The sequence below is a fragment of the Falco cherrug genome, chromosome 4 (assembly GCF_023634085.1).
Source record: "Falco cherrug isolate bFalChe1 chromosome 4, bFalChe1.pri, whole genome shotgun sequence".
NCBI lineage: Eukaryota > Metazoa > Chordata > Aves > Falconiformes > Falconidae > Falco > Falco cherrug.
In genome coordinates, this window is record NC_073700.1 from 90225895 (window position 1) to 90249232 (window position 23338).

At 43.3% G+C, this 23338-nt stretch overlaps 1 protein-coding gene across 2 annotated transcripts in view; it reads left to right on the plus strand.

The window, feature by feature from the left end:
• The first annotated feature begins 1711 nt into the window (after nucleotides 1-1711).
• The window catches only part of GLI3 (GLI family zinc finger 3), a 215748-nt gene continuing 194121 nt past the window's right edge, over nucleotides 1712-23338 (plus strand). For both annotated transcript variants that reach the window (XM_027815314.2, XM_005446215.4), the window contains exons 1-2: nucleotides 1712-2112; nucleotides 16639-16801. In XM_027815314.2, coding sequence (XP_027671115.2) covers nucleotides 16678-16801 — 124 coding nt within the window. In that variant the 5' untranslated portion in view covers nucleotides 1712-2112; nucleotides 16639-16677. The remainder of the gene's footprint in view (nucleotides 2113-16638; nucleotides 16802-23338) is intronic.

Genomic DNA, 23338 nt, shown 5'->3' on the forward strand with positions numbered 1-23338 from the left:
AGGGCTGCTCGTTCTGAGTGAGGGCAGATTTAGCCCGTTGCTACACGATGAAATCGTTGGCTATGGAGTCACGGCACCAGGTCACAGGCTGTCATCCTTTCCACCGCGTCCCAGTGCTTGCCTTTAGATACCCGCGGTGTCCAGGAGTCAGGTGCTGGGGATCTGCTGGCCTGGGTGTGCGTGGCAGGTTGGATGCTGTGCACCTTTCACCGTGAAAGCATCTGACTGCTGCGTCTGCCCTGAAAGTCAGGGTGCACCGACCCCCTGCTGCCAAATGCACACAAACGAGCCTCCCTGGGATTGCCAGTGCCATTGGTCTGACCACACCTGGGACATCCATAAATTATAGGCACCTCTTCAAAGCTATCACTTTGCACCTAGAGAAAATTTCTGGGTGAAAGAAGAGCAACCAGTTAGTCTGAGGAAATCTAGGTTGAAATGGCCTTTGGGTTGCATGATTGCCTTCTCTTTGTTTCTAAAAAACTCAGGATGCCCCAAACCGCAAATAACCCACAGCTTTGTTTTGTAATAAAATGAGCATTTTCAACAGTGAGACTAAGGGAAGCTTCAAGAAACGTACAGTATCAGAGGTCAGTCTTTCATTTCCATCAGCAAATGTGCCTTTCTTCAAGAACCATTGATTTTTGTGGGACTTCTCAAATGCTTAGGGGAGAGCCTGAGCTTAGGTACCTTGCTAAATCATCTACATCAGTAACAAACCTTTACTTGGCTCTGCTGTGAGCCAGGTTATGAACAAAGGTGCATATGAAGAATTTGACATTGTGATGGCAACAACTTAAACACAGACACTTTTCCCAAGAGCCAGCCCCACCTTTTGACTTTGATGGAAAACGCTTGTGATAATGTTCATTTATGGTTTCTCAGATTTTTTTTTAATACCAGGGGAGCAAACTGTGGGACAAGAAAAAGGCAAGGTGTCTTGTCAGGATGTATGGTTTCCCGAAGGATGGACATATTGGAACAAACAAGTTTTGGCACCCTAGCTCCTGCTGTTTGTGCACCGCAGCGTGCATGGCTGTGATGTGCTCGGGGGGAGGATGGAGCCCTGTTCTGCAGGCTGCAGGCCGGCGGGGCCTGGCAGGGAGGGTGCTGTGGCAGGAGGAGTGGCGAAGGCACCGCCTTCACCCTTCCCCTCGCCCAAGCGCTTGCATTTTTCCCCGAAAGCGCTGGTTTTCGGTGTCACATGGCTTAGGTGAAACTTTCCTTGAAGTCTGTCAGTCAAGTCACCCCGCGGAGCTAGAGCAAGCGGGACCCTGGGGAGCCGCAGCACACGCACAAGAACCTACCGGAGGGCACGAGTGTCCGTGTCCGTGACCCTCCCCCCCCGCCCAATGCCCTGATTTTCTGGGGGGCTGGGGAAGGCGCCGGACTCCTCGCGGCGGGAGCAAAGGGGGGGTCCCAGCGCACCGGTGCGCGAGGAGCCGGGGCTGCAGATGCAGGCTGAGCTGGGGGATGGAGCGGGGGAGGAGGAGGAGGAGGAGAGGGAGGAAGCCGACCCGAGGCGGAGGGGGGCCGCTCCGGGGGGGGGGGGGGGGGGGGGCGCCGTCACCCCGCTTTGCCTCCCGGCTGTGGGCGGGGTGTCGCCGCCTTCGGGCCGCCGCCGGGGCGGGCCGGGCCGGGCCGGGGGGGATGGCGGGGGAGGAGGAGGAGGAGGAAGGGGGGAGCGGGGGTGTCATGCCGAGAGCGCGCGTCGCAGCCCGCCAGGCCGCGGCCCGACCCGTACCCCGGGGCGCAGCCCGCCGCTCTCCGCCGCGCCCCCAGGCAGGCGGCCCCGCTTCCCGCCGGGCCCGGGGCAGCCGCGGCCCCGGCAGCAGCCAGCCGCGGCCCGGGCGGGGGAGAGCAGGGGGGAAGGAGAGCGGAGCCCTCTCCGCCGCTTAGAGGAAGGGGGAAGGGAGGGGGGAAAGTTTAGCGGAGGGTGTTTGAATTAGGAGTTATCCCTAAAGAGCCTTTCCCCTGCTCTGATCCAGAGGGCAGCCCTGGGAAGAGGGGGCGGCGGCGGCCAGGAGCCCTGCAACATCTGTAAAACTTGCAGGAGGCGACGGAGAGGAGCGTGCGAGAGGGAGGAAAGCGAAGGGACAACTTTTCCGACACGTGAGTATCTCGGCGCGGTGTGTTTATTCTCCTCCTTCGGTGGCTGCGCTGAGCCAAAACAATGCCGGGCGGCAGGGCTGGGGGGGCAGACGGGCGGGACGGGACGGAGGGGTCCCCCCTTCCCTCCGAAAAGTGTCTAATACCAGGCGGTGGATTTAGCATTATTATTTTTTTTTCCGGTTCCCCTCCACTTCTTTTTCTCCTCCCCCCCCCCCCCCCCGGCTCTTTTTGTTGAGCCAAATCGGAGATGTCAGTCAGTGCGGGTGAGTCAGAAGGGATCAGATTACAAGATCACTGAAACTGATGTGGGATCCGCGCACACCCCCCCACGGCGGCAGCGGCGCGGGCTGCTCCCCGCGGGAGGCGGGTAGGGATAAAACAGCCACCAACAGCGCCCGCCGGCCCTCCTCTGCCGCCCTTGTCCCGTGTGTGCCCCGCGCGTCCCCCCTCCGCCCCGGGAATGCCCGCCGGCCGCGGCGGGGGCCGGCTCCGCTAGCCGCGGCGGGAGAGCGGCTGGGGGCGAGCCGCGGCGGCCCCGGCCCTCGCCCATGGGCAGCGCGGGGGCTCGGCGGCAGCGGCGGCAGGTACGTACCCACTTGGGCGAGAAGTTCTTTGTTCCCCGGGCTACTTTCTCGTCTCCCCAGCGCTCCTTCCCCGCTCCCGGGCCCCCTTCCCGCTTCCCGAACTTGGAGGCGGGGGGCGGCAGGGGGGCAGCGAGGTGCCTAACCCCCAAAATGGCAGTCACGGAGCGCGGGAGCGGAGGCTGCGGGGGGAGGCGGGGGCAGCCGCCGCTCCGGGCCGGGCCGGCGGGGCTCGGCCGGTCACGTCCCGCGGCGGAGCTGCCGATTTGCGAAGGGCAGCTGCTTCTTTTTATCCCCCCCTCCTCCTTTTTCCTCTTCACCCGCCCTCCCTCCCCGAACAACTCCCGGGCGTTTTCACGCCCGTGAGGCGGGCCGCAAACTTCGCCGGGGTAAAGGCGCTGTCACATCTGGCGGGGTGGCGGGGCGCCCGGGGCCGGGGGGTGCGGGGGCGGCCGCGGCTCCCCACGGGCGGCCTCCCTGAGGGGAAAGCTGTGGCCCGGCCGGGTGCGGGGGGTGCGAGCGCATTTTCCATGCGGGGGGCGTGTGCGGCGCGGCGTGGGGCGCCCGTCCTCGCTGCCGCCGCTGCTGTTGGCACTGGGTCAAGCGGGGCGGCCGGCGGCGGGCCGGGCTGAGGGCGGGAGCAGCGGGGCGGCGGGCCGCGCTGAGGCGGGAGGCGCGGGGCGTGGGGGGCCGGTGGCGGGCCGGGCCGGCAACCGCGGCCCGTCCTCGCAGTCGCGGAACTTTGACGGGTCCGAGGAGGAGCGCAGCCCACGGTGGCCGTAGTCAGCCCGTAAAGCCGGGGTGGTGACACAACTCCCGCCCGCCGCCGCTGCCCGCTCCCAAATAAATCTCGCACCACGTGAAAAGGTAAAAGGAAATCCCCGCCGGCCCTACCTCACCCCCCGAATTTTCCTTTTAACCGTCTGATGCGTAGTTTTGATCCGGTCCTGTGGGTACGTTGTCCGTGGCCTTCTGCCAGTTCGTATGTAGATATATTTATGTAAAACATTTTCTCCCAGCTCCTTGCCAGCTGTTCCGCATTTTCCAGCTGCCACTTCAGTTTGAAATGATGGACTGTACGGATCTCAAAGAGCCTTTTAGTCCAAGGTACGGATAGCTGTCCGTTTGATACACTGTGTCACGTTTTAGAGGCTACTTGGCTAGAGGAGCGTTAGGTAGCAACCCACAGCAAAAAACACTCCTCGCTGTCGCACCCCTGCTCCTTCCCGCTTGGTTTTCAAGGCTCAATAAACGTGATTTTTTTAAAGTTTTTTTTTTTTTTTTAAAGCTTCAGTGTGCAGACTTTATTTCTTTTGCGTGTGCTACAGAAAAACTTGGAAGCGAAAATTTTCAGGGGCCTGAGGGTATGTGGCTGATTAAATCAACAAACATTTTTCAGAGGGCACAGCTGCCCCTCTTTATAGGGCATGATGTAGGTACCTGTTTTGAAGCTGTTTAAATCGGTGGAATAGCAAGAAATCACCAAGTTTCTCCGTCTTACAAAATTGTTCTTGATGTGGTGTTCAGCGAGATTACCGATTGAAATCTGCAAGAACCGGCCTTAAGTAGTTTGAATATTTGTGCAATTGCATTGTAATTTGGAAAGGTGCCTCACTGATTGATTCCTATAATTATTTCATTTAGGTCCTTTATTAAAAATTAATAACGATCTGACAGTTTCTTAATTACATATGTCATGATTATTTTGAAGGAAGACGAATGCAGCGTTTTAAAAGTAAAGTAACCTTAAAACGTAAAAATTGCCGTGCCTGCACTACTATTTCGGTTGAGGAAATATATATTAAAAGTAATGGTGAATGAGTTTCACAATGTAAACTGTAGGCAGCCTCCTGAGAGTTTGTTTATATAATGAAGGTTTGGGTTTAACTACTGAGTATGTAAATACTTTCAGCTTAGTGTATAGGCCAATTCTAAAAACATAAATAATAGTAACTATGAGAGAAGGCTATTTTAAGGGGGAGGATTATGTGATTTTGAATGAGTAAGAAGAATGAGTAAGAAAAGGACTCCCTCAGAGTGTGTATATGTATTGTTTTAAGCAGCAGTGGAAGTAAAACTGGCTTGAGGTGCCTAGATGAATGCACTCTTGCATTCTGCTAATTGCACGTGGTTTTCAGTAGGACATGCTGTTTTCCAAAGCTTTTCTGTGGAAGTACTACAGAACAAAGACATCACCTGTGTTTTCCTGCTTAAGTAATGTTTTTGGCTTGAGAAGGCATGCAGTGGCCCAGGCAGCGTTTACTGCTACAAGTAGTCTGCAGTTGTGAAGGATACCTTGTGCATTTTCAAAACCAAAACCACTTTGTAATCAAGAAATTATAAGTATCGATGGTAATTTCAAAAGAAAGTAATTTCTGTTGATTTTGGAATTGGTGTTATAGGAGCCAAAACACTCAAGTCTTGAGATAACATTGTAATTTGTTCATTTTGCAGATTACTTGAATTTTTTAACAAGATAAATGTGTGCATTTGATACTGACCCATAAAAGTTCCAGTTACGCTTCCTGCCTTTTTTGGGAAAGCTGTTCCATTACCTGCACTCTGTAGCATGTTTGAATTTCAGCCTGCGAATTCCAGAAAGGAATGGTATATTTTTGTGTTGCCAGGTGTTAGTGAAAGGTTAGTCATCTTTGCCTGATAAATAAGGAATCTGATGGTTATTAAAGCAGGATTTATTTGGAGTTATGGAAGGAAGCAGTTTAATGATCGGTGTTGCGTGCACTCATCTATATGGAGACAGTAATGTACAAAGAAAAAGCAGACTTGAAGGAAAAGTGAATCAACGAGTCATGAAATCCTCAGGAAAACCTTAGTAATGGAATGTTAATGCTTTTAGACTATAGTAGATTACCTTAAAAGTCAGGCTTTTCTTCTTTATGCAATTGTTGTAAATCCCTAGCTAAAGAATACTTTGAAGAAGGGTTTAGTTTTTCTGGCACTCATATTCTGTAGTCATTCTGATTGTTTTGGAAGAGTCAAGAAATTTTCTGCCAACTTGCAGTTAGGCAATTAAAATGCTGAAATGGCTACAGAGGAAGCTTTTTATTCAACAAAAGGTTCAGCTGTAATAACGATTTCAAGTTGTATTTTAACCATAGGTTTTATAGACATCCTCCCTTTAGACTTTGTCATTTTTATATGGGAATTGATTTGTTATACTTAAAAATCAAATAAAATGAGACAGAATAAACAAAAATAGGGCCTGGGTACTGCTGCAAACTTTTCAAGTTCTTGCAGTGCATTTTTCATCTTTACTTTTATTTGATAGGTCTGTGAAATAGAGCTGTAGACTGGCAAAGACTTTAAATGAAATTTCACACTTTGATGATTTTTTTTAAACTTTGATATATTGACAGCAAAAGGAGCTGCAAAGCTTTTATATAACTTGAGCAGTAACGCCAAGCAGCAGTCAAACGTCTCTATGCATTTGTGTTTAACTGCAGAAGAAAAACATGTCCATGGGCAGTAGAGGGTTCTTATCAACTCCCTAATCCCAGATCCCAGCAAACCTTGAGGGCATGCCTCAGATCTTGCTGAAATCATTGTAGACTCTCACAGTTTGCAGATTAAGTATGCTATGTGTTCCTGGCTCCAACAACAGTTTTATGAGCTCACTAAGCTTCCTGTTTTAAGATCCTTTTCTGAAGTTTTTAGGAGCTGCTAAAGGCGATGCTGTCTATGGCAAGTGGTACTTGTTAATTTAGGGACACTTTGGATATTTCATTCTGTCTGTCAAAACAGCTAAAATTGCTATTTTTGCGTTGGAAGTCGAGTTGCACTGGAGGGAAAAAAAAAGAGCTCCATTAAAGAGGGATTCTGTTTTAACGTGTTTGTCAGTACACAAGGTTACAAAGTTTATACGAGGCTTGATTTGTTTTATAGGGGCTTGACTTTGACTGGGCTCTTAAAAAGGAGACTTTTTCAGTTGTAATTCTGAGTACAATGCAGCTTTTAGTACATAATTTCTGAGCCTCTTTTAACCAATTGTATTTGTAGCAGCTCATTAAACATACCTTTGAAGTTCTGGTTCTCCCTTAATTTTCAAAGAAGGGAAAATGTATTCTGCCAAGGGTGTGAATTCAGTGAATCAGGTAGTTAACCCTGGGATTTGTTGACCCTTCTGAAGGGATGGTTTTGCACCTCAAATTCAGTGTCCGATCTTCTTTTCTAGCTGCTAAATAGTTAACTCTTATGTTTTATTCACTGTAATCATGTTTATGTATTTGGTGTAATAGTTTTAATTAAAAAGGAAAATACTTATTGTCCAACAACATGTGTCATGTTATTCCCAAGAGAACTTGAGCCAATTTTGTGCTAAAGGTTATTCAATGAATGAAATTTTGAAAGCCCATTTGTCAAGGTACTGCACGGTTTCTGTTAGTTTTCAACCCCCAAATTCATTGTCTGCATGGCCCAGTCATTAGTCATCAGTGTATTAGTGCTGCCTTCAGGCAATGCTGCCCAGCACTTCTTCACACCATTATAACTCTAAAAGTGTACTCTGCCGACTGGTAGAATTACTGCTCTGATTTCCACTTGGCTGGGTTTGAGGTAAGTCCCCTCCCTACCTTCCAGCTCACTCTAATCCCTGCTTTCTTTTAAGGCAGCTTTCTGCAGAGATTTAGGGGAAAACTTTCTTAAAGGTTGTGCTGGCATCATACTGTGGTTTTGTTGTGGTATATGCTGTACATACAAATTGTACCTGCGATACCTTAAATGTATTAAATTGGCTGCTGATCTGAAGAGTTGGTTTCACTCTCTTTTTAAGAGCAAAACAAGAAATGAGGCAATACGTTGATTTGAAAAATGCCTGCAAAATTATTTCGATTACAACAAGGGATGTACTAATTGGGATAGAATGCGTTTGTCTCTAAATAGTTGCTGGGTGTCAGAACTGATAATATCAGAATCCACTACCAAGAGGTCTGATTGAATAATTTTCTTAGCTGAAGTTTCCACTCTAATGTCAAGTTATTTTTTGCAATCATTGCCAAGGCAATTAATCCTTTTTTTTTTTTTTTTTTTTCAATGATGCTCAAAATACCGCTCTGTTCTTTTGGTATCTGATATTTAGGTCAGGGCTAAAGGACCCCAGTAACCTTTTGGTGATGTAGAGCTGAACATCCCCCAGCTATGTTTGCTGCTTCATATGATGCTGTTTTCTTTACATACAAATCTGTTACTGTCAAGAAAATCAACTGTGTGTAAAGAATACTTCATCCCACTGCTGAGTGAAGCCTTCATTAGATAAGATGTATGAATACCTGAAACCAAATAGTCAGAAACACAGATCAAGTTAGTGTCACTTCAGTACCATGTCTGCTGTTCTGAACCATGTATATTAAAATGAAATCTTAGTGCTACCGATTCTTAACTAACAGGAGGTGGTTCGGTGTGGTTTTGCTTGACCCCTCAAAAAAAAAAAAAAAAAAAAAAAAAAAAGGATGCTTTTTCTTGGGAAGTGAGACAGCTGTATAATTCTGTGCTTACACTATTTGAACAGGGTCAGTGGATTGTGAAGTAATTTATACTGCAGCAGTTCAGAATTGTCCTGTCATTTTTTGTCACAAAAATGTGAAGGAGTCATGATGCAGTTTTACTACTGCTATGAGACAGGTGTAAAACCTAAAGTAAACTGTAAAAGCTGGAGATAAAGTTTTATAAAGTACCTTTCACACTTGAAGTTCTTCCTGGATATATGGAGCTCTTTTACGTGTTAAAACATCTGTGTTGGGTTAGAACGTGAAATTCTGGATAAAGGCATCCTTTAACCTGAGAGTATGCTGAGAAGATAAACAGGCTTCCAGGAATGGGACTGGTGATAAAAACATGGCACTTTCAAAAACAGTCTACTTGACTTCTTTAATCTTGTTTTTAAATGCTAATTGTTAAATATGGGATATAGTCTTGTCTTCTTTCATTTGCATATCATAGGTTGGGAACAGAAGGCACATCTCAATAAATGTATATTAAATATGTTCTTCCTTGAGCTCAGTTCCTGTGTAGATTGACGTTGATATATAGATCTAGTTTTGATTCTAAGGAAACTTTCATCTGTTTGGATTGATGAGATAAAGCAAGAAGTGTGAAGAAAGTGGTCATGCCATTGGAATTCACGTTTAGCTCTGGTGCTCTAAATTAGAATTTTTCTGCATTTTTCTGTGGCAGTTGCAGTGCCTTCTTATTGATGAACTAAATAAATTGTGATGCAAAGCACACCCATTACAGATGTTTGTAATTTGCTTTACCAAGCTGTTTGTCGACAAACTGGCAAGAAGGGAAAGAAGAAAACATCCTGCATCATCACCGTAAGTGGTCCTAGTGCTAATAACAATATCAGCAGAGGAAGTTGTAGGCTATGTTATCAACACAGCAACTCTTGCCAGTCATTCTCTTCTCTGCATATCCCTGTCCTTCCAATCTTGAGCATATGAATGCTCTGATTCAGGTTCTGTGTTTTACAGAAGGAAGTCACTGTGCTGTTATTTAAGTTTGTTTTGGATTTAATGCTGCTGATTTCCTGAAGAACGATAGGGGCAAAAACCGAGTGTAGGCTTGGTAGGGAAGTTGGAAGTGTCACTGCTCATTTTAAACTATTGCTACAAACATTAAAGTCCACAGTAGATTTCCCTCCCCCCCGCCCCCCCCGCCCCCCCCCCCCCGTGCTAATTCTTTTACAGCTAATCTTACTTTGACATAATTATTAGAGTTTTTCCTGTTGCAGAGTTTGAAGCACAAGGACACGTAGGACTGCAAACCAAGCAGTAATGCAGCTTACTGTGAATTTTCTAGCAATATGAGGCAGTTTAAATGGCCAGAGTTCTGGTTTCTTAAGGGTAAGTGCATTATGGGTTTTAAACCCATCGCCCACCATAAATATATTTACAGATTTGGAGACTTGAGAAATATGTGGCACTTCCTATATTTTAAGAAATAACCTTTGTTCTTTCCATTGTCTGTGTTTAGATAGTTTGTAAGAGAGTCAAAATGAGGAGTAAAGGAACCCAAGACCATGTAATTAAAATAACAAATGCTTAGATGTAGAGTTAATGACCTGGTTTGTTTGTTTGGTTTTGGTTGTGGGATCTGGGTTTTTTGGGGGGGGGTTGGGTGGTTTTTGTTTTTTTTTTTTAGTTTATGTTTGGGGTTGTGGTTTTGGTTGTTTTGGTTTTTTTTTTTTTTTTCATTTTAAAGTTCATTTACTCTAAAGGCTCTTGGATAATGAATGGTTTATGAATTTTTACCTCAGAGGATACATCATATCTGAAATGTAAAGCCACTAAGATGTGTTGTAAGTTCTGACTCCGAATCCCTCAGCTTTGTGTTGGGTGTCCCCAAACAACTTTTGTGAAGGATGGGCTGGTTGGATATGGACAGTTTGACCTGAATCCTTCAGTGTTTTTATCCATTAAATTCTGTTTACTGGGTAGAAACTATGAATCACTTCTTTCCTGGCAGAAAGCTGTTTTATTTAGATACAGAGGTTAATCTGTTGAAGTAATATTAAAAACATTTAATTGGGGTTATTCTTAACAGCTTTCTAAATCCCGTAACAAAAGTGGAGATAATCTACTTCTAAGAGTATGTGGGTGATGTGTATTAAAAGCAATTGAGGTGCTGCCTGAGTAGAAAGTGCCACTTAGTGATCTTACTCTGTGTTTTAAATATTTTCAGAACTTTTGATAATCCAGTTTATCTGTAACAGAAGGATGTAAGCAAATGTAATTCCTCTGGAGTCAAGCAATTACTACACTTGATCAGTAGTTCAGTGTATGCTGTAGAGTAGTTTCTCACTTAGGATCTTAATCACGAGGATACTAATAGCACTGCTTTGCCTAGCTGATTGCCTTTGTGTTTGTGATCCTGCATTATTGTTGCCACAAGCTATTTAACCTATCAGGAACAGATCAGATCATCATTAACCAAGCTTTAGGTCTAGTTGTTTTTCAGTCTTCATGGGGGGAAGAAATCAAAGGAATGTAACACAGGAAAAGACAGCAGATAGTAATGAATTTGGAAAGATTGTATTAATACATGTGGTGCCCTGTAACTTCGGGTATTTTTTAATTTCAAGCAACAAATCCACCTATCTGATTCTGTCTGGGAGGTTGTTGCTTTTTCTTTTTCTCTTCCTTTCTAATTTTACTTTGCATTTGAGAACAGATTTAGAAGTATGCAGTCAGCAACTAGTGCAAATATAGATTATGTGTGTAATTTGAAGGGAGATAAGTATTGCAAAGTATAAGATACCTTTTTTTCCCAACCTATTAATGGTTTGTTGTGGTTTTATGTATAGTGGATATAAGACTATTATTTGTGCTGTTTGTGTCGGTCTTAATCCTGTTGTGGCCAGTTGTCTCAACAGGGAGGAATCTGAAAAAAATTTGCCCAGGAGCAGTTAGTGGAGGCTGCAGAATTCTGGTTTAGCTTACAAAGAACTGAGAAAAGATAAAACTATTTTAAAAAAACGTGTAATATTTAGAGTAGTTCCTATGGCTATTATAAAAATGGTGAGATCTACCAAGAGGTTAATGTGGCAACTGGAAGATAATTCTTAAAACGTCTGAGCACTTGTGTATTTTTCAGCAAGTGCTGTCAGGGTAACTTAGTGCAGCTTTGCCAGCAGGTTTGATGGAAAGCAATGCTGAAATCTAGGTGGATTTTGGAAGTTAAATGTACCTGAATCAAGCCTTTATAAATCAGTGTGAAACAGCTCCTGTATAATAGCTTAAGATTGTCTCATGTAAATTTTGCATTTGAATGTATCTGAACAAGACACGTTTTTTTTTTATCCTTAAGTGATCCCAAGGAACAGTGTAACCAGTTTTGATAAAATTGATAAAGGGTCCTATATGGTTGAGAGAGACTGTAATTTCCTGATTGTTCTTCATGTCTCCCCTTGTGTTTTTCACTTTCATACAGTTGTGCTGTTCAAGATGTATTGTATCCCCAAAGACTGCTTCCAGTAGTGTGGATCAAAGTAGTACCTATGAACGCCCTAACTACCCAGAGTCTTTTCTGAAAAATTAAACCTGCTATGTTTGCTTGCACGCTGATTGGGGTACTCTGGTTGCTGATGGCAATCAGGATGAACTTCCCTACCGCTGATGTAATGATGATGAATGCTGTGACACTGCTATTTCAGACAGCTCTTCTCAGTGGATGCAAACCACTTGTTAATGAATTGAATACAACTACAAGCAGCATCGAATAAAACAGGAAAAGGATTTATTTATTTACTTATTTATTTTCTATGTCCCCAGCACATTAGAAGATATCTCCCTCAAAAAATATAACAAATAAAGGCAGGAGAAGGTTTAAGTTCACAAGAAACATAAACCAGTGTAACATGCAGATTGAGAATTTTAGATACTAATTGCTGCCCAAGCAGGACTGAAGCACGTAGTCTTGTTGAAGTCAGTGGGCCTATTCCTGTGAATAAAGATTTGTATGAGCTGATCTCTAAAACTAATGTATGCAATATAAATGCAATGATTTAAAAAATAATTCGGAGAGGAGGAGCACAGAGCTGAAGATTTCTTGGAAAATCAAAGTGTATGTTCAGAAGAGGTCATGTTTCCTGCTCTTCCAGGCAGAGGGCTGTTCCACTGGTTTCGGTTGGTTGGCACTGTGAGTAAATGAACAAAAAGATTTTTTTGCTCCCCAGTATATTAATATGATTATTTTTACTACTGTGAGGCACACTTTTATGACCAGCATACATAAGGGCCGGAAATTATATAATTGCAAATTGCTTGAAAGAATTTTTTTGTTTGAAGTACGCTTCCAACGTACTGTCATTTGTTGAAACTCTTTTTAAAAGAGAGAGTTTTCCTCGTTTAACTAGTTCATTCCAGTAGCTTGTTCCTAAAATTCCTCCAATTTAATATGCAATTGGTGAAAGTTTACATTTGTGGTATATAGAGACACACCTGCAGGCAGGTTACTGTTTTGAGAGGGATTACGTTTAAAATGGGGATCTGGAATTAATTGTGCAGTGGGTTCAGGCTTTAGGGAAATTACAAAAGGTTCAAGCATGGTTGAATGGGAAAAAGCCATGAATGTTTGCTTTCAGGAAGGAATGTTTATCCCTCTATTTACCTATGAAAGTTCAGGCTTTTGCCCATATACTATTATAGCATTTTCTTGCCATTCATATGCACATGGAGATGCTGTATAGCTGACAGAAGCTAGCTTTCTGTTTTTTTGAAAGCATTGCTCCTTGCTGCAGAATATTGTTTCAGGCCTGGGGGCAGGAACAGGGAAGTCACTGACCCACATGCTGGGGACAGCCGTGTACACCATAATATAAACCACTTTGTATTTTAATGTGAGGACGTCGTCAGGCTGGCTCGTTTTTGGAATGCTTTTTGATAGGGGTTAGCAGACAGTAGAAAGAAATTGTCATACTGTCCCAGATGTATGTTTGTTGGGTTTTTTTTGTAGGCTGCAATTCTTATGTTTCAGTACAATTTTTGAGAGAAAATAAAAATCACAGCCAAAAATAAGGGGAATTATTCTAGAAGATACGTGTGTCTGGTTTGTGGTTTCAACTTGGGCTTAAATTTGTCTTCAGGAAGAAAAAAATGAAAAGGTTTTTGGGGCACCATACTGATTTCCAGTTGACCGCTTCCCTATTGGGCATGCTTGGCAAACCATACCAAAACATGTACCTCTGATTATTAGTCCTGCTGTCTCTCCTGGCTTTCCTTACTTTCCCAGCTGTGCATCCCACCAGGTAGTTGGTATGGCACTGAGCGTAACTGGAGCTGCTGGAATTCTTGCAGATGCCCTTGCCACATGTGCGGGTTGGGAGCGGAGGATGGAAGGCACGGGAGGAACATCTGCACAGCTGGAGCCGATGGCTCCTTGTGGGGGGTGTAGAGCCAAGTAGGAAAGTCTACTCTTGTGGTGTTCCCTCTTACACACTGACATGAATAAAAGCAGCCTTCTGGATGTAGACTAAGCAGAAATGAACCAGAACAGGTACCAAGAGCAGATGTTTATATTAGCTCATGGCCGATTCTGCAATTTTCTGACCAGAAATTCACTTTAAGCTGCTCCTTTAGTCCTCTGTTCTGTACTGTTGTCCATGCTAGGTAGCGTAAAACAGGAAAGTGATAGAGAGTGGTGGGAAGTATGGAATTATGTCTACTAGTCTTCCATCCATTAGAGAAAACAACCCCAAAGCACCCAAAATCTCATTGGTAGGCTGTTGGGGAAAGAAAAAAAAATAACCGAGAGAATGGATGGCTGCTAGTCTGAGCAGCCCTGTGTTGCGCTTGAATTGCAGGTGATCCAAAGATGCTTCTTAGGAGATTAAAGCTGTGTTAACTCCTTACACTCCTTTCATCTCCTTTCTTTTCTGAGCAGTGGTAGGATCAGATTGTAACAGAGGTCCTATCTTGCCGTGGTGGAGATAAGTGAGGGCTTCTTGCTCCTCTCTGCACAGGCAGCTGTGTAACAGGCAGTGGTGGAACTGCTCTTAATACCTGTCATCATTTTTGTCACCTTTGTCTAAATGTTTCAACTCTGCTGGCCTTGTGAAACAGGTGGTAGAGTATGTGGCTTCTTCCTTTCTTGTCGAGTAGGGAGCATAATTGTTTTCTTTCATGATTTTTAGCCAAAAAAACCAGGCTTGAGAACCAAGGACGGAACAAGATGGGGGAAGTTCTGCAGCTTCCCCTTCCAAGCTCTCAAAGTCAAACTCTAATGTAAATGAAGATGCTGCTTGAATAGCAGAGTTGGCTCTTAGGAGGCAAAACAGAAGAAAGATAACCACAACTGAAAATGTATAGCTTTTAAAATTACTTCAGAGATAGCATTGAAAGTTATTATTTTTAGAGAATATTAAATAACTCAAAGGAGGGTAGTCAGAGCACAGAATGGTACATTGGACTTACTCATGTAGTGGCTGGAGGCTGGGTAGAGGCAGGTTTTGGTGTCCAGTGTGGCCAGGGCTCTACAGTGGAAACAAGCATGTTCTTGTCAGCGTGAACAGCTTCGCAGCTGTGCCAGCCTCCCATAATTGCTGCTAATGCAAGGGATTGAAAAGCCTTATGTATGTATATCATAACTGACCAAAGCTGTGGGTGCTCTTGGATGAGGTGTGCAAGGGGAAAGGGGGAGAAAGTGTGAGAAATTTGGAAAGGTGCTACTTACAAAGCTCATATGAGATCTTTCCTCAAGGAGCTCTGTGCAGTGCTGGCTACAAGTGAGGCTGTTGCAGGTTGAGTATGGTTAGATCTCTCCTGCGTCCTATTTGAACACACCTGACATTCCCCTTTGTGTTCTGGTAGGAAGTCATTTTGCAGATCACAAGAGTATTTATAGCACTTTCAAAGGCAGATCTTGAAAGTACTTTACGGTGGCAGGCAGAGCTTTGTTTTTCCTGGTTTTAGCAAGAAAGAAACTCAAGGGAAGAAAAATGCCTTGCCAAAGGTTAGACCAGTAGGCCAGTGGCAGAGAGTGTCTGATATCTAGTCCAGTTCCCTGGCTGTGCTGCCTAGCTAAATAATGATTTGTTTAGTGATTGAGCTGTTCTTTGATCCCTACTATATAACAATGAGGCTTTGGAGGGGTTTATTGTGCTATTAAAAAGAACTCCTACTAGGGAGGTGGGAAGAGGAAGGTTTACTAGACAGCTGTGTTTGTGATGAATTGGCTTTGTAGCCTTTTTTGGGGGTGGATTTTTTGTTTTTGTTTTTGGTTGGGTTTTTTTGACTGTCAGAATTGGGCAAACAATGTTGCTAATGTAATTACACTTCATTATAGTTTACTTTGTGGCTTGTTTTTTATTTAATTTAAATGTTGTTCTAGAACACTGCAACTTCCTTCTATTTCAGACCCCTTTAGCTAATGACTCGGTGCTCCTCAGAACTGAAAACACTCTCTCTTTATTTATTATTATTTTTTGTTGTTGTTGCCTAGGATTGTGTTGAAATTACTGAGGTACCCAGGTAGTTTAGTTCTAAGCCTGGTGTGTGCTGAATATTGGTGATTTGTGTAAAGCTTACTGGGACAGACTGGTGTGCATCAAGCTAAGCTGCAGACCAGTGCTTGGAAATGCTTGTGTTCTTTACAGCCCAAGATCCCTGCAGTCTTGGGGCCTGGCATGGGTACACTGCTGTACAAGCAGCGTTACCCTTTCGGAAGCTTGTGAGCTTCTTGGGATTATGTCAGGAATGTAAAAGCTCTGAGAATAAGGAGAAGTGATCTGCAGGGTATAAAATGAATGTATTACTGGAGATGACATACAACAGCCAGGAAAGGCAGAATAACCAGACACACACCTCTGCAGAGTTTTCCATTTTCAGCATTTTCCTGCAAAAGAAGGCGATCTTGTTATCTGCCACTAGCAATATTTGCCTTTCCCCGTGGTTTTCAGGTTGTTGCTCCAATGCACTTTTGTTTGAGTTAGATTTCTGAACAAACAAAGTGAGAGGTGTTTACACTGGTAGGACAAGGTGTAGAGATAGACAGGATAATTCTTGCTGCAGTGTTTTCGGATAGCATGAATGTTGAAAATTAAATATTTGGCTTCTATAGTCAACATGAAGGTCTGTCTGCGTTTCTTTTGCGTTTGGAACAATGCTGTAGACATAGTATAAAAGTACTGGCTTTTTTCCCTTGGGTCCATTAAAACCCTACAGTCTTGAAAAAAATGGACCTACCCATCAAGCAGCGTAGTGGTTTGTGATGCTTATTCTCTTCAAAGGCAAATATACTTATTTTTGGTGTTAGTGTTTCCTTAAATTCCTCAGGAATTCATGCATGGAAACATGGTTTGATGGGCATCCAGAAATGGCCTGTGGACCGCTAATTCAGTTGTGCTGCAGGCTCTTCTTCAGGTGAGAGGTGTGAGAGGTTTTGGGCTGTGCTTTCCAATAGTATTTAAAGTTTGTGATTCTCTTATTTCATTCAGGTATTAGTACAAGGAGAGCTGAAGTAATGAGAAGTCATCATGGAGGCGCAGTCCCATAGCTCTACCACGACAGAGAAGAAAAAAGTGGAGAATTCCATCGTGAAATGCTCCAGTCGAACAGATGTCAGTGAGAAAGCTGTTGCCTCCAGCACAACTTCCAATGGTGAGTAACAGCAGGGATTTACTAGCAGCCAAACCTACAGTAATTTTATGTTCACTGCATTCCTTGTGAATTGAGCATTTGCACCTGGATCAGTGTTTGTTCTAAGGAAAGGCTAAAAAATATGAACTAGGGGGGAGGGTGGTGAGGTGGTGGAAAGTGGTAGGATACAATAAGGCCTGTTTTGGCATCAGGCATAGTCTTTTTCTTCCAGATGTTCTAATTTGAGATGTAAATGTGCTAAGTTATTTATTATAGGAAGTTCCTGTTTTTGGCATTTTGGAAATTGTCTTGATTAGCCTGACAGGGCTTGCGAGTGCTTTGCATTTGGCCATTGAAATCTCTTACACTAATTAGATAATTAGTTATTACGAAAGAGACAGAAGTAGCTCTGTCAGAATTAATGGCAAAGGTTTTTTTTTTCTTCTCTTCTTTTACAAATAAACTTGTTCTTTGCAAAGAGCTGCCCCCACCTCCCCGAAGTTCTTTAATGGCTGGGGACAAAACATCAAGCTAAGAGTGTGTCCTCTTGTGAATTCATTTCAAAGTTGTGAATGTACAGGCTGTAGATTTGCAAAAGTGGAGTAATTTGTTTAATTCTCCCCAGAGATTACCTCACTTGATAATTTTACATACTCTCTGCCTCTTTGGACAGTGTGTAATCCCAGCCCTGGCCTTTTTATTGTAAGAGGTCTGAGCCTGTTGGTCTGTACTAATGCAGGAGTTTTGCATTGGGAAAGAAAATTGCTTGAAAAGGTGTGGGCAGAGTTTAGACCTGTGGATTTTGGGTAACTGCAGATTAACTGTTGTTTTTTGCAAATCAGTTGAATAGTGGCTCAAAACAGAAGACGTCTTTCTGCATATTTTGGAGTCCTGGTGTGTTCCCGGCAAAACATTTTCTGTTCACCCTTTTTGCTTCCATCATGCTCACTCATCTGAGCTTGTGGTCCAGGTCAGGTTCTCACTTTGATATCTTGAATAAATGTTTTTGCTTTCTCAAAGAAACATGTATCTCTCACTAGACTAAAGCAGAAAATACATGAATCCTACCGTCATACTAGAGGGGAATGAATCTCTTTGGGTCAGTAAAAATTAGATGGCACATGTCCCAGTATCCTTCTGTGTGACTGAACTTCAGATTCAAAGCAAACTCAGCACCTGCTGACCTACTAGTTGAAGTTGATCCCCACGAGAGTATAGAAACTCTTGAGCAGCTATGGAAAAAGTTGCATCAGTTTTCTAAGGCATATGAAATTAGATCCTCAGCTGGTGTAAGTCAGCATAGATCCGTTGCTGTCAATAGAATTACAGTGGTTCACATTCGCTGAAGAGCTCCTCATTGTATTTTATCCCACCCCCCCCACCCCCCACCCCCGATAATAGGATTTTCCACATTGGCCCAAATTTTCAAACAGATGCACGCTTAAACACACATGCATATTCTTTGATGTGTCGGGGGTTTGTACTCAAACTCGATATTGTCACATACTGTTTGGGCTAGCTTTAACGTAATTGTAAAGCTTTTAGATTTAGAAGGCTGAAAGCAAATACTTTTCTCCCTCTATTCTACCTATCAGCCTTAGCGGTAAATATTAGTTCTTAACTACCTGCTTCATCTAGGTGGTGTATGACTGCGTGTCAGGGGCATCAAACTCCTAAGAGATGGAATAATTCTAAGTCTAATGAATGACTAGAATTTTTTGTCACTGGAATTGTCTCTTATTGATGGAATGAGATGCTAATGTAGTACACATCCTGGGGACTGAGGCTGCATTTGGTTAAGGTAATGACAGTTACCTTTGTTTTCAGTGGATAAGGGTTGGTCTTGTTAGTCTTTGTATTTAGGGAAATTACCAGGATCTGCAAGGTTTGGGTTTCTGATCCACCTTCACGTACAACCAAGCAAACTTTTCAGAGATACAGGGTTGGGTTTCAAAGGGATGAAAAATTCCATTCCTTCCTGGATATGAAAATTCTCCTCTTAGTGTAGAGGATCCATGGAGCATGTACCAAAACAAATACTAATATGAAGACTTTAGGAACTTAAACATGAGTTTTACTATTGCAATGTTTTAAAAGTTTTGCGTCTTGCAGATGTTATTGTCATGATAATGAATTTTGGTTACAAGGACCAATTTGCATGAAAGCTGGAGCTTATGTGGAATTTGCATCTTTTGTTCTTTAATGCCGGAATGAGTATTACTACAGGAACATCATCAGTTGATATAAGACACCACTCCTACAAAGCATGCAGCTTTTGTTGATTCAGTGCCTCTTTTTTTGCAGAGGGCTGTGGTAATGTTAAATGGTTGTGATTTGCATTTGAATGCTCTGTTAAACAAGGTAAGATACCCTTAAAAATAACAAAAAGACAGAATGATCCTTGCTGTTTTTGTCAGAAGACTGTGCTGTCATTACAGAGCAACATCTGCCTATCATACCAGTGTCACCCCATAAGCATGTCTAATTTCAGTGCTTCTCTCCAGAATGACAGGTTAATTAGCAAAGTTTGCAGGGTAACATGTATTGAGTGGCAGCTGTCTGAGGTATGATGTAGAAACTAGTATTTTCTCAGTAGCTCTGCTGTCTTCTGAAGGAGTCAGAACTTGGATCATAAATAGATTGAAAGCTGTTAGTTGTAGGTTTTATGCAGAGCTTACAGTCTTGAAGAAACAAAGAAAATGCCATTTTTTCAGCAGCTCCCAAAAGTGAGGAACACGCCCAGGAGCAGAACCTGCATTAAAATGAATACTGAGTGTAGAAAACTTTTAAATCATGCGATGTGCAAACTTTATTGAAGATCCTAGTGTAAACCTAGGTGCAAGGAAAAGGAAATGGGAAAGGTGACCTGGAAGCTGGCGTGTTAACCCTAGCTATGCAATGCAAGTTATGAGGCACAGACTTGTGAGTGGCCCTTGGAAAGCATCAGCTGCACTGTAGACTCAGACATTAAGCAAGCATGGGCCATGGTTTATATGTTAGCCACTTCTGCTGAGTTCCTGTCATTGCTTAATATGAAAAAGATTTCTGTTGCACTCGCCTAACTACAAACTCTGACTATATTCCTTGCACTGTGTTAGATAAGGGCCTGCCAGTGTTTCCATTCTAAACCCCAAATTTCAGGGATTTATAACTAAGCCATTAAAATGTGCTCCAGGCCGAAACATGTGGGGAAGGTCTTAGTGCTGGAGCAAATTAAAACTTCTTTTAAAATACATGTGATCAAAAAAGTAAAACAAAAATTTTAAAAATTGTAATTTGTAATAACTAATAAAAATCTTGGGTGCACTTTGATCCTCAGTGGGACTTTGTAATTTGGAACCCCTCTCGCATTGTGTTGAATTCATTTTTGCAAGCTTTTGATTTTTTTCTCATTTGTGTTTCAGTTTGTGTATCTCAACCAAACTAGATGCAGTTTGCTAGGATATGTTTCTTTGCAAATTGTCCCTTTTACTCCTTCTTTGTTTGACTGCTATATTTACTGCTAGGCTAATATGCAAGGAGGGAAAAACTGCTAAAGAAAACGAGATGTTAATTCACAAAAGGCTGTATGAATAAAAAAGTTTATGCTAGGGTATAAAGTAAGCTTACTTTTGTGTATCGTGTTATTTGATAACCTCAGGCTGATCTGCTTTGAACAACAACAAATAAATACAGTGTTCATGTCAGGACCATGTGACTGGTACTATATTGGAGTAATGAGGCCAGTGTCCTGGCCTGCCTTGCTGCCATGGTGCCATCGTGTCAGGCCTTGACTCTCACATGTGCATCCCAGCCACTTTTCTGGAGACAAAGCAGAAAGGCCCTATTCTCTACCATGTTGGCGCGTGGATTTAGGTCATTGTCCTCAAAGCTGCTGCACATACACATAGATTTCTGTCAAGTTGTGCAAGGAATGGCTTTTTGAAGAGAGGTATCCATTGATAAACTCATTAAAATGAGTTCTGTGCTCCCCTTGGAGAGCCTTCACCCAGGTCATGAAACCTGCTTTGCTAGACCTCTGTTGGATAATGTGGTACCTCCTGTAATTTTAGGTAATCCCAGGATTAAACCCAAATCTTCAGGTGAACACTGTAGAGGTTACAGGAGTCCTCACAGTGACCTGCCTTGCTGAAGTGGGATGAACGCCGACATGGAGGCTTGTTCTTGACTGTTCCTCCATGCTGCTCTACTGGCGAGCACCAGGGCTGGCAGGGCGAGTAGTGTGCCTGCTCCTCTGCCACCATGCCTTGCAGCCTGGTGTATGAGCTGTTGCTGAGATCAGCAGCGTTCTAAGTCGGTGTGTCAGGCTGAGCACCGCAGTGCTGGAGCAGAAAACTCTGCTCGCTCCCCTGCCTGAGCGGCTGTGCCGCCTGCGCTGGTGCAATGCCCTCCTGTCCCCCAGCACGGGGAGTCACCAGCCCTCCCGAGTCCCAGCATTGCAGTAGAGTCTTGAACTCCGGTCCAGCAAGTACCCAAGTGAACGCTTCACTTTAGGCACAGGAATAGCTCTGTTGGCCCTAACGTGGGTATTTGCATGCTTAGAATTAGGCAGTTGCTTTAATGCTTTACCAGGCTGGCCACTTTGACTCTATGCTCTGCTTTGTAGGTGAATCAGATTTATTGTTAGAGTACCTCCTAAGAGGTGTTGACCAAAAAACCCCACGCTAAACTAACACAGCCTGCGGCTATGTGCAATTTATTTTTTTCACTTAATCAGTGGCATGGTTATAATTATTTTTTCACTTTATTTTCTAAAAAGTACAGGGAATTTCTGTGAGGGCTAAATTAATGCTTTTACAAGGCAAAGCTGCACTTTGCAGCATTGCTTGGAGAATGTTAGGAGGTTGTAATACTGTGTTCAACCCTGATTTATATACTGTTTGGATTGTGAATTTTGTCAATGACCAAAATGCATTCCTCTTTTGCACATTTTGGCTCTAAACTGATGTTTTTAATGTTGCATTAAAACAATGCAGTTATTGTATAGGGACTCCTTCAGTGTCTGACAGGCAAGCACTTATTTTCAGTTTGATGTGTTTTGTCTAGTTTTTGACCCCTGAGCTTGTTCCAGTGTAATCTGATATTTCTTATTAACCTATTACTCTGCCTTAAAAAAAAAGCTAATTATAAACGTATGCAGGTTGTGGACTTGACTACCTTTATCAGAATCAGATAGTTATTGAGAACATACTTTAAAGTGATAGAAAGCAGAAATTATTATCTTAATGATGATGTAACTTAAAACTGAGCTTGATAGATGAATAAATGAGAGGAAGTTCATGCATCCACTTTGATTCTTTCAGAAGAAGAGCCAGCTTCATCATAGATCTCCTTTTTTTTTTTTTTTTTTTTTTTCCTTCCCAATGGTTCTTTCAGGGTTGTATGAGGGAAGTATTTAGCAGTCTGCAACCCCAGAAGAGTCACATTTCCTGTTTAAACTTTCAGATGGTTACTTGTCCTGCTGCTTGCTTTCAAGCTCACTATAAAATAGGTGCTAATCATAATACCCATTCTTGGCCCCCTTGTTGGGTTGATGTGCTCAGGGTCCCGTTGAGAGGTCAGGGTTCAAAAGTGGTTGTTAGGTATTAAGAAACATTGCCTGTACTATTTTAGTGGTCTGCAAATTGAGTCCCGAATTGATTATGAGAGACCTGATTCTACAAAGTGATAGGAGATGCCCTTCTCCTGTCCTGAAATCAAAGGAGATGGAGGGGCCCTCTTCACTTCTCATTTTCAGGTCAACGAGGGAACATCCTTAGTACTAGATATTGGAAGTGATAACTTCAATGTATAGGATTTTTGCAGAGTTTGGTTTTTCAGCAAGACAAATACTGCAAGTACTTCTTTATGTGTAATGATGGCATATGGCAGCATGAAAAGTAAGGGTAGAGTGGTCATGTATGGTTGCTCAGAAAAGTAAGGGCAAAGACCTGAACTTGTAAGATTTTGTGTACCCTTCTGTTCTAGTTAATAATGGTGGCCAGGTCCTAAGAGGATAAACTAAAAGAAGGTACCTATCCTTGGGGAGGATAGGCTCTCCTGTTGCTTGGCAGTATTGGAAGCAAAAGTATTGGAGGTTGTAATTGTGTGAGGACTGTGTGCGTGTCTTGGTGTAGTGTAATCTGATGCGAGTAGCTGATTAAATATGTGTTCTTTTGCAGTAATGCACCCATGGTCCTTTATGCTTACTAATACAATTTCAGTCATAAAGTTAGGGTTTGTTGTAGACTGTAATAATTCATTCTGCCTGATACATTTTCCAGTGTTGTTCCTCAGTGAGCCAGCCCTGCCCTTACCCTTACTCTAAACCCAGTGATCTGCAAGTGCAATGCAGTATTGCTTCATTAATTCTGCCGAGATTTCCCTCCTTTTTTCCCCCCCTTCTCTCCCCTCCCTGCAGTAGTTAATAGCATAAGGGATATTAAATGTCAATCCTCCTGTATCCTTTTGAAAGTTCCAGAAAGAGATGATTGAGTGGCTTATCCCTGCAATCACTGTAATCAGTAAGTAATGACTTAACATCCTGCTGGATAACACGAGGTGGAATCGGGAGAAAAC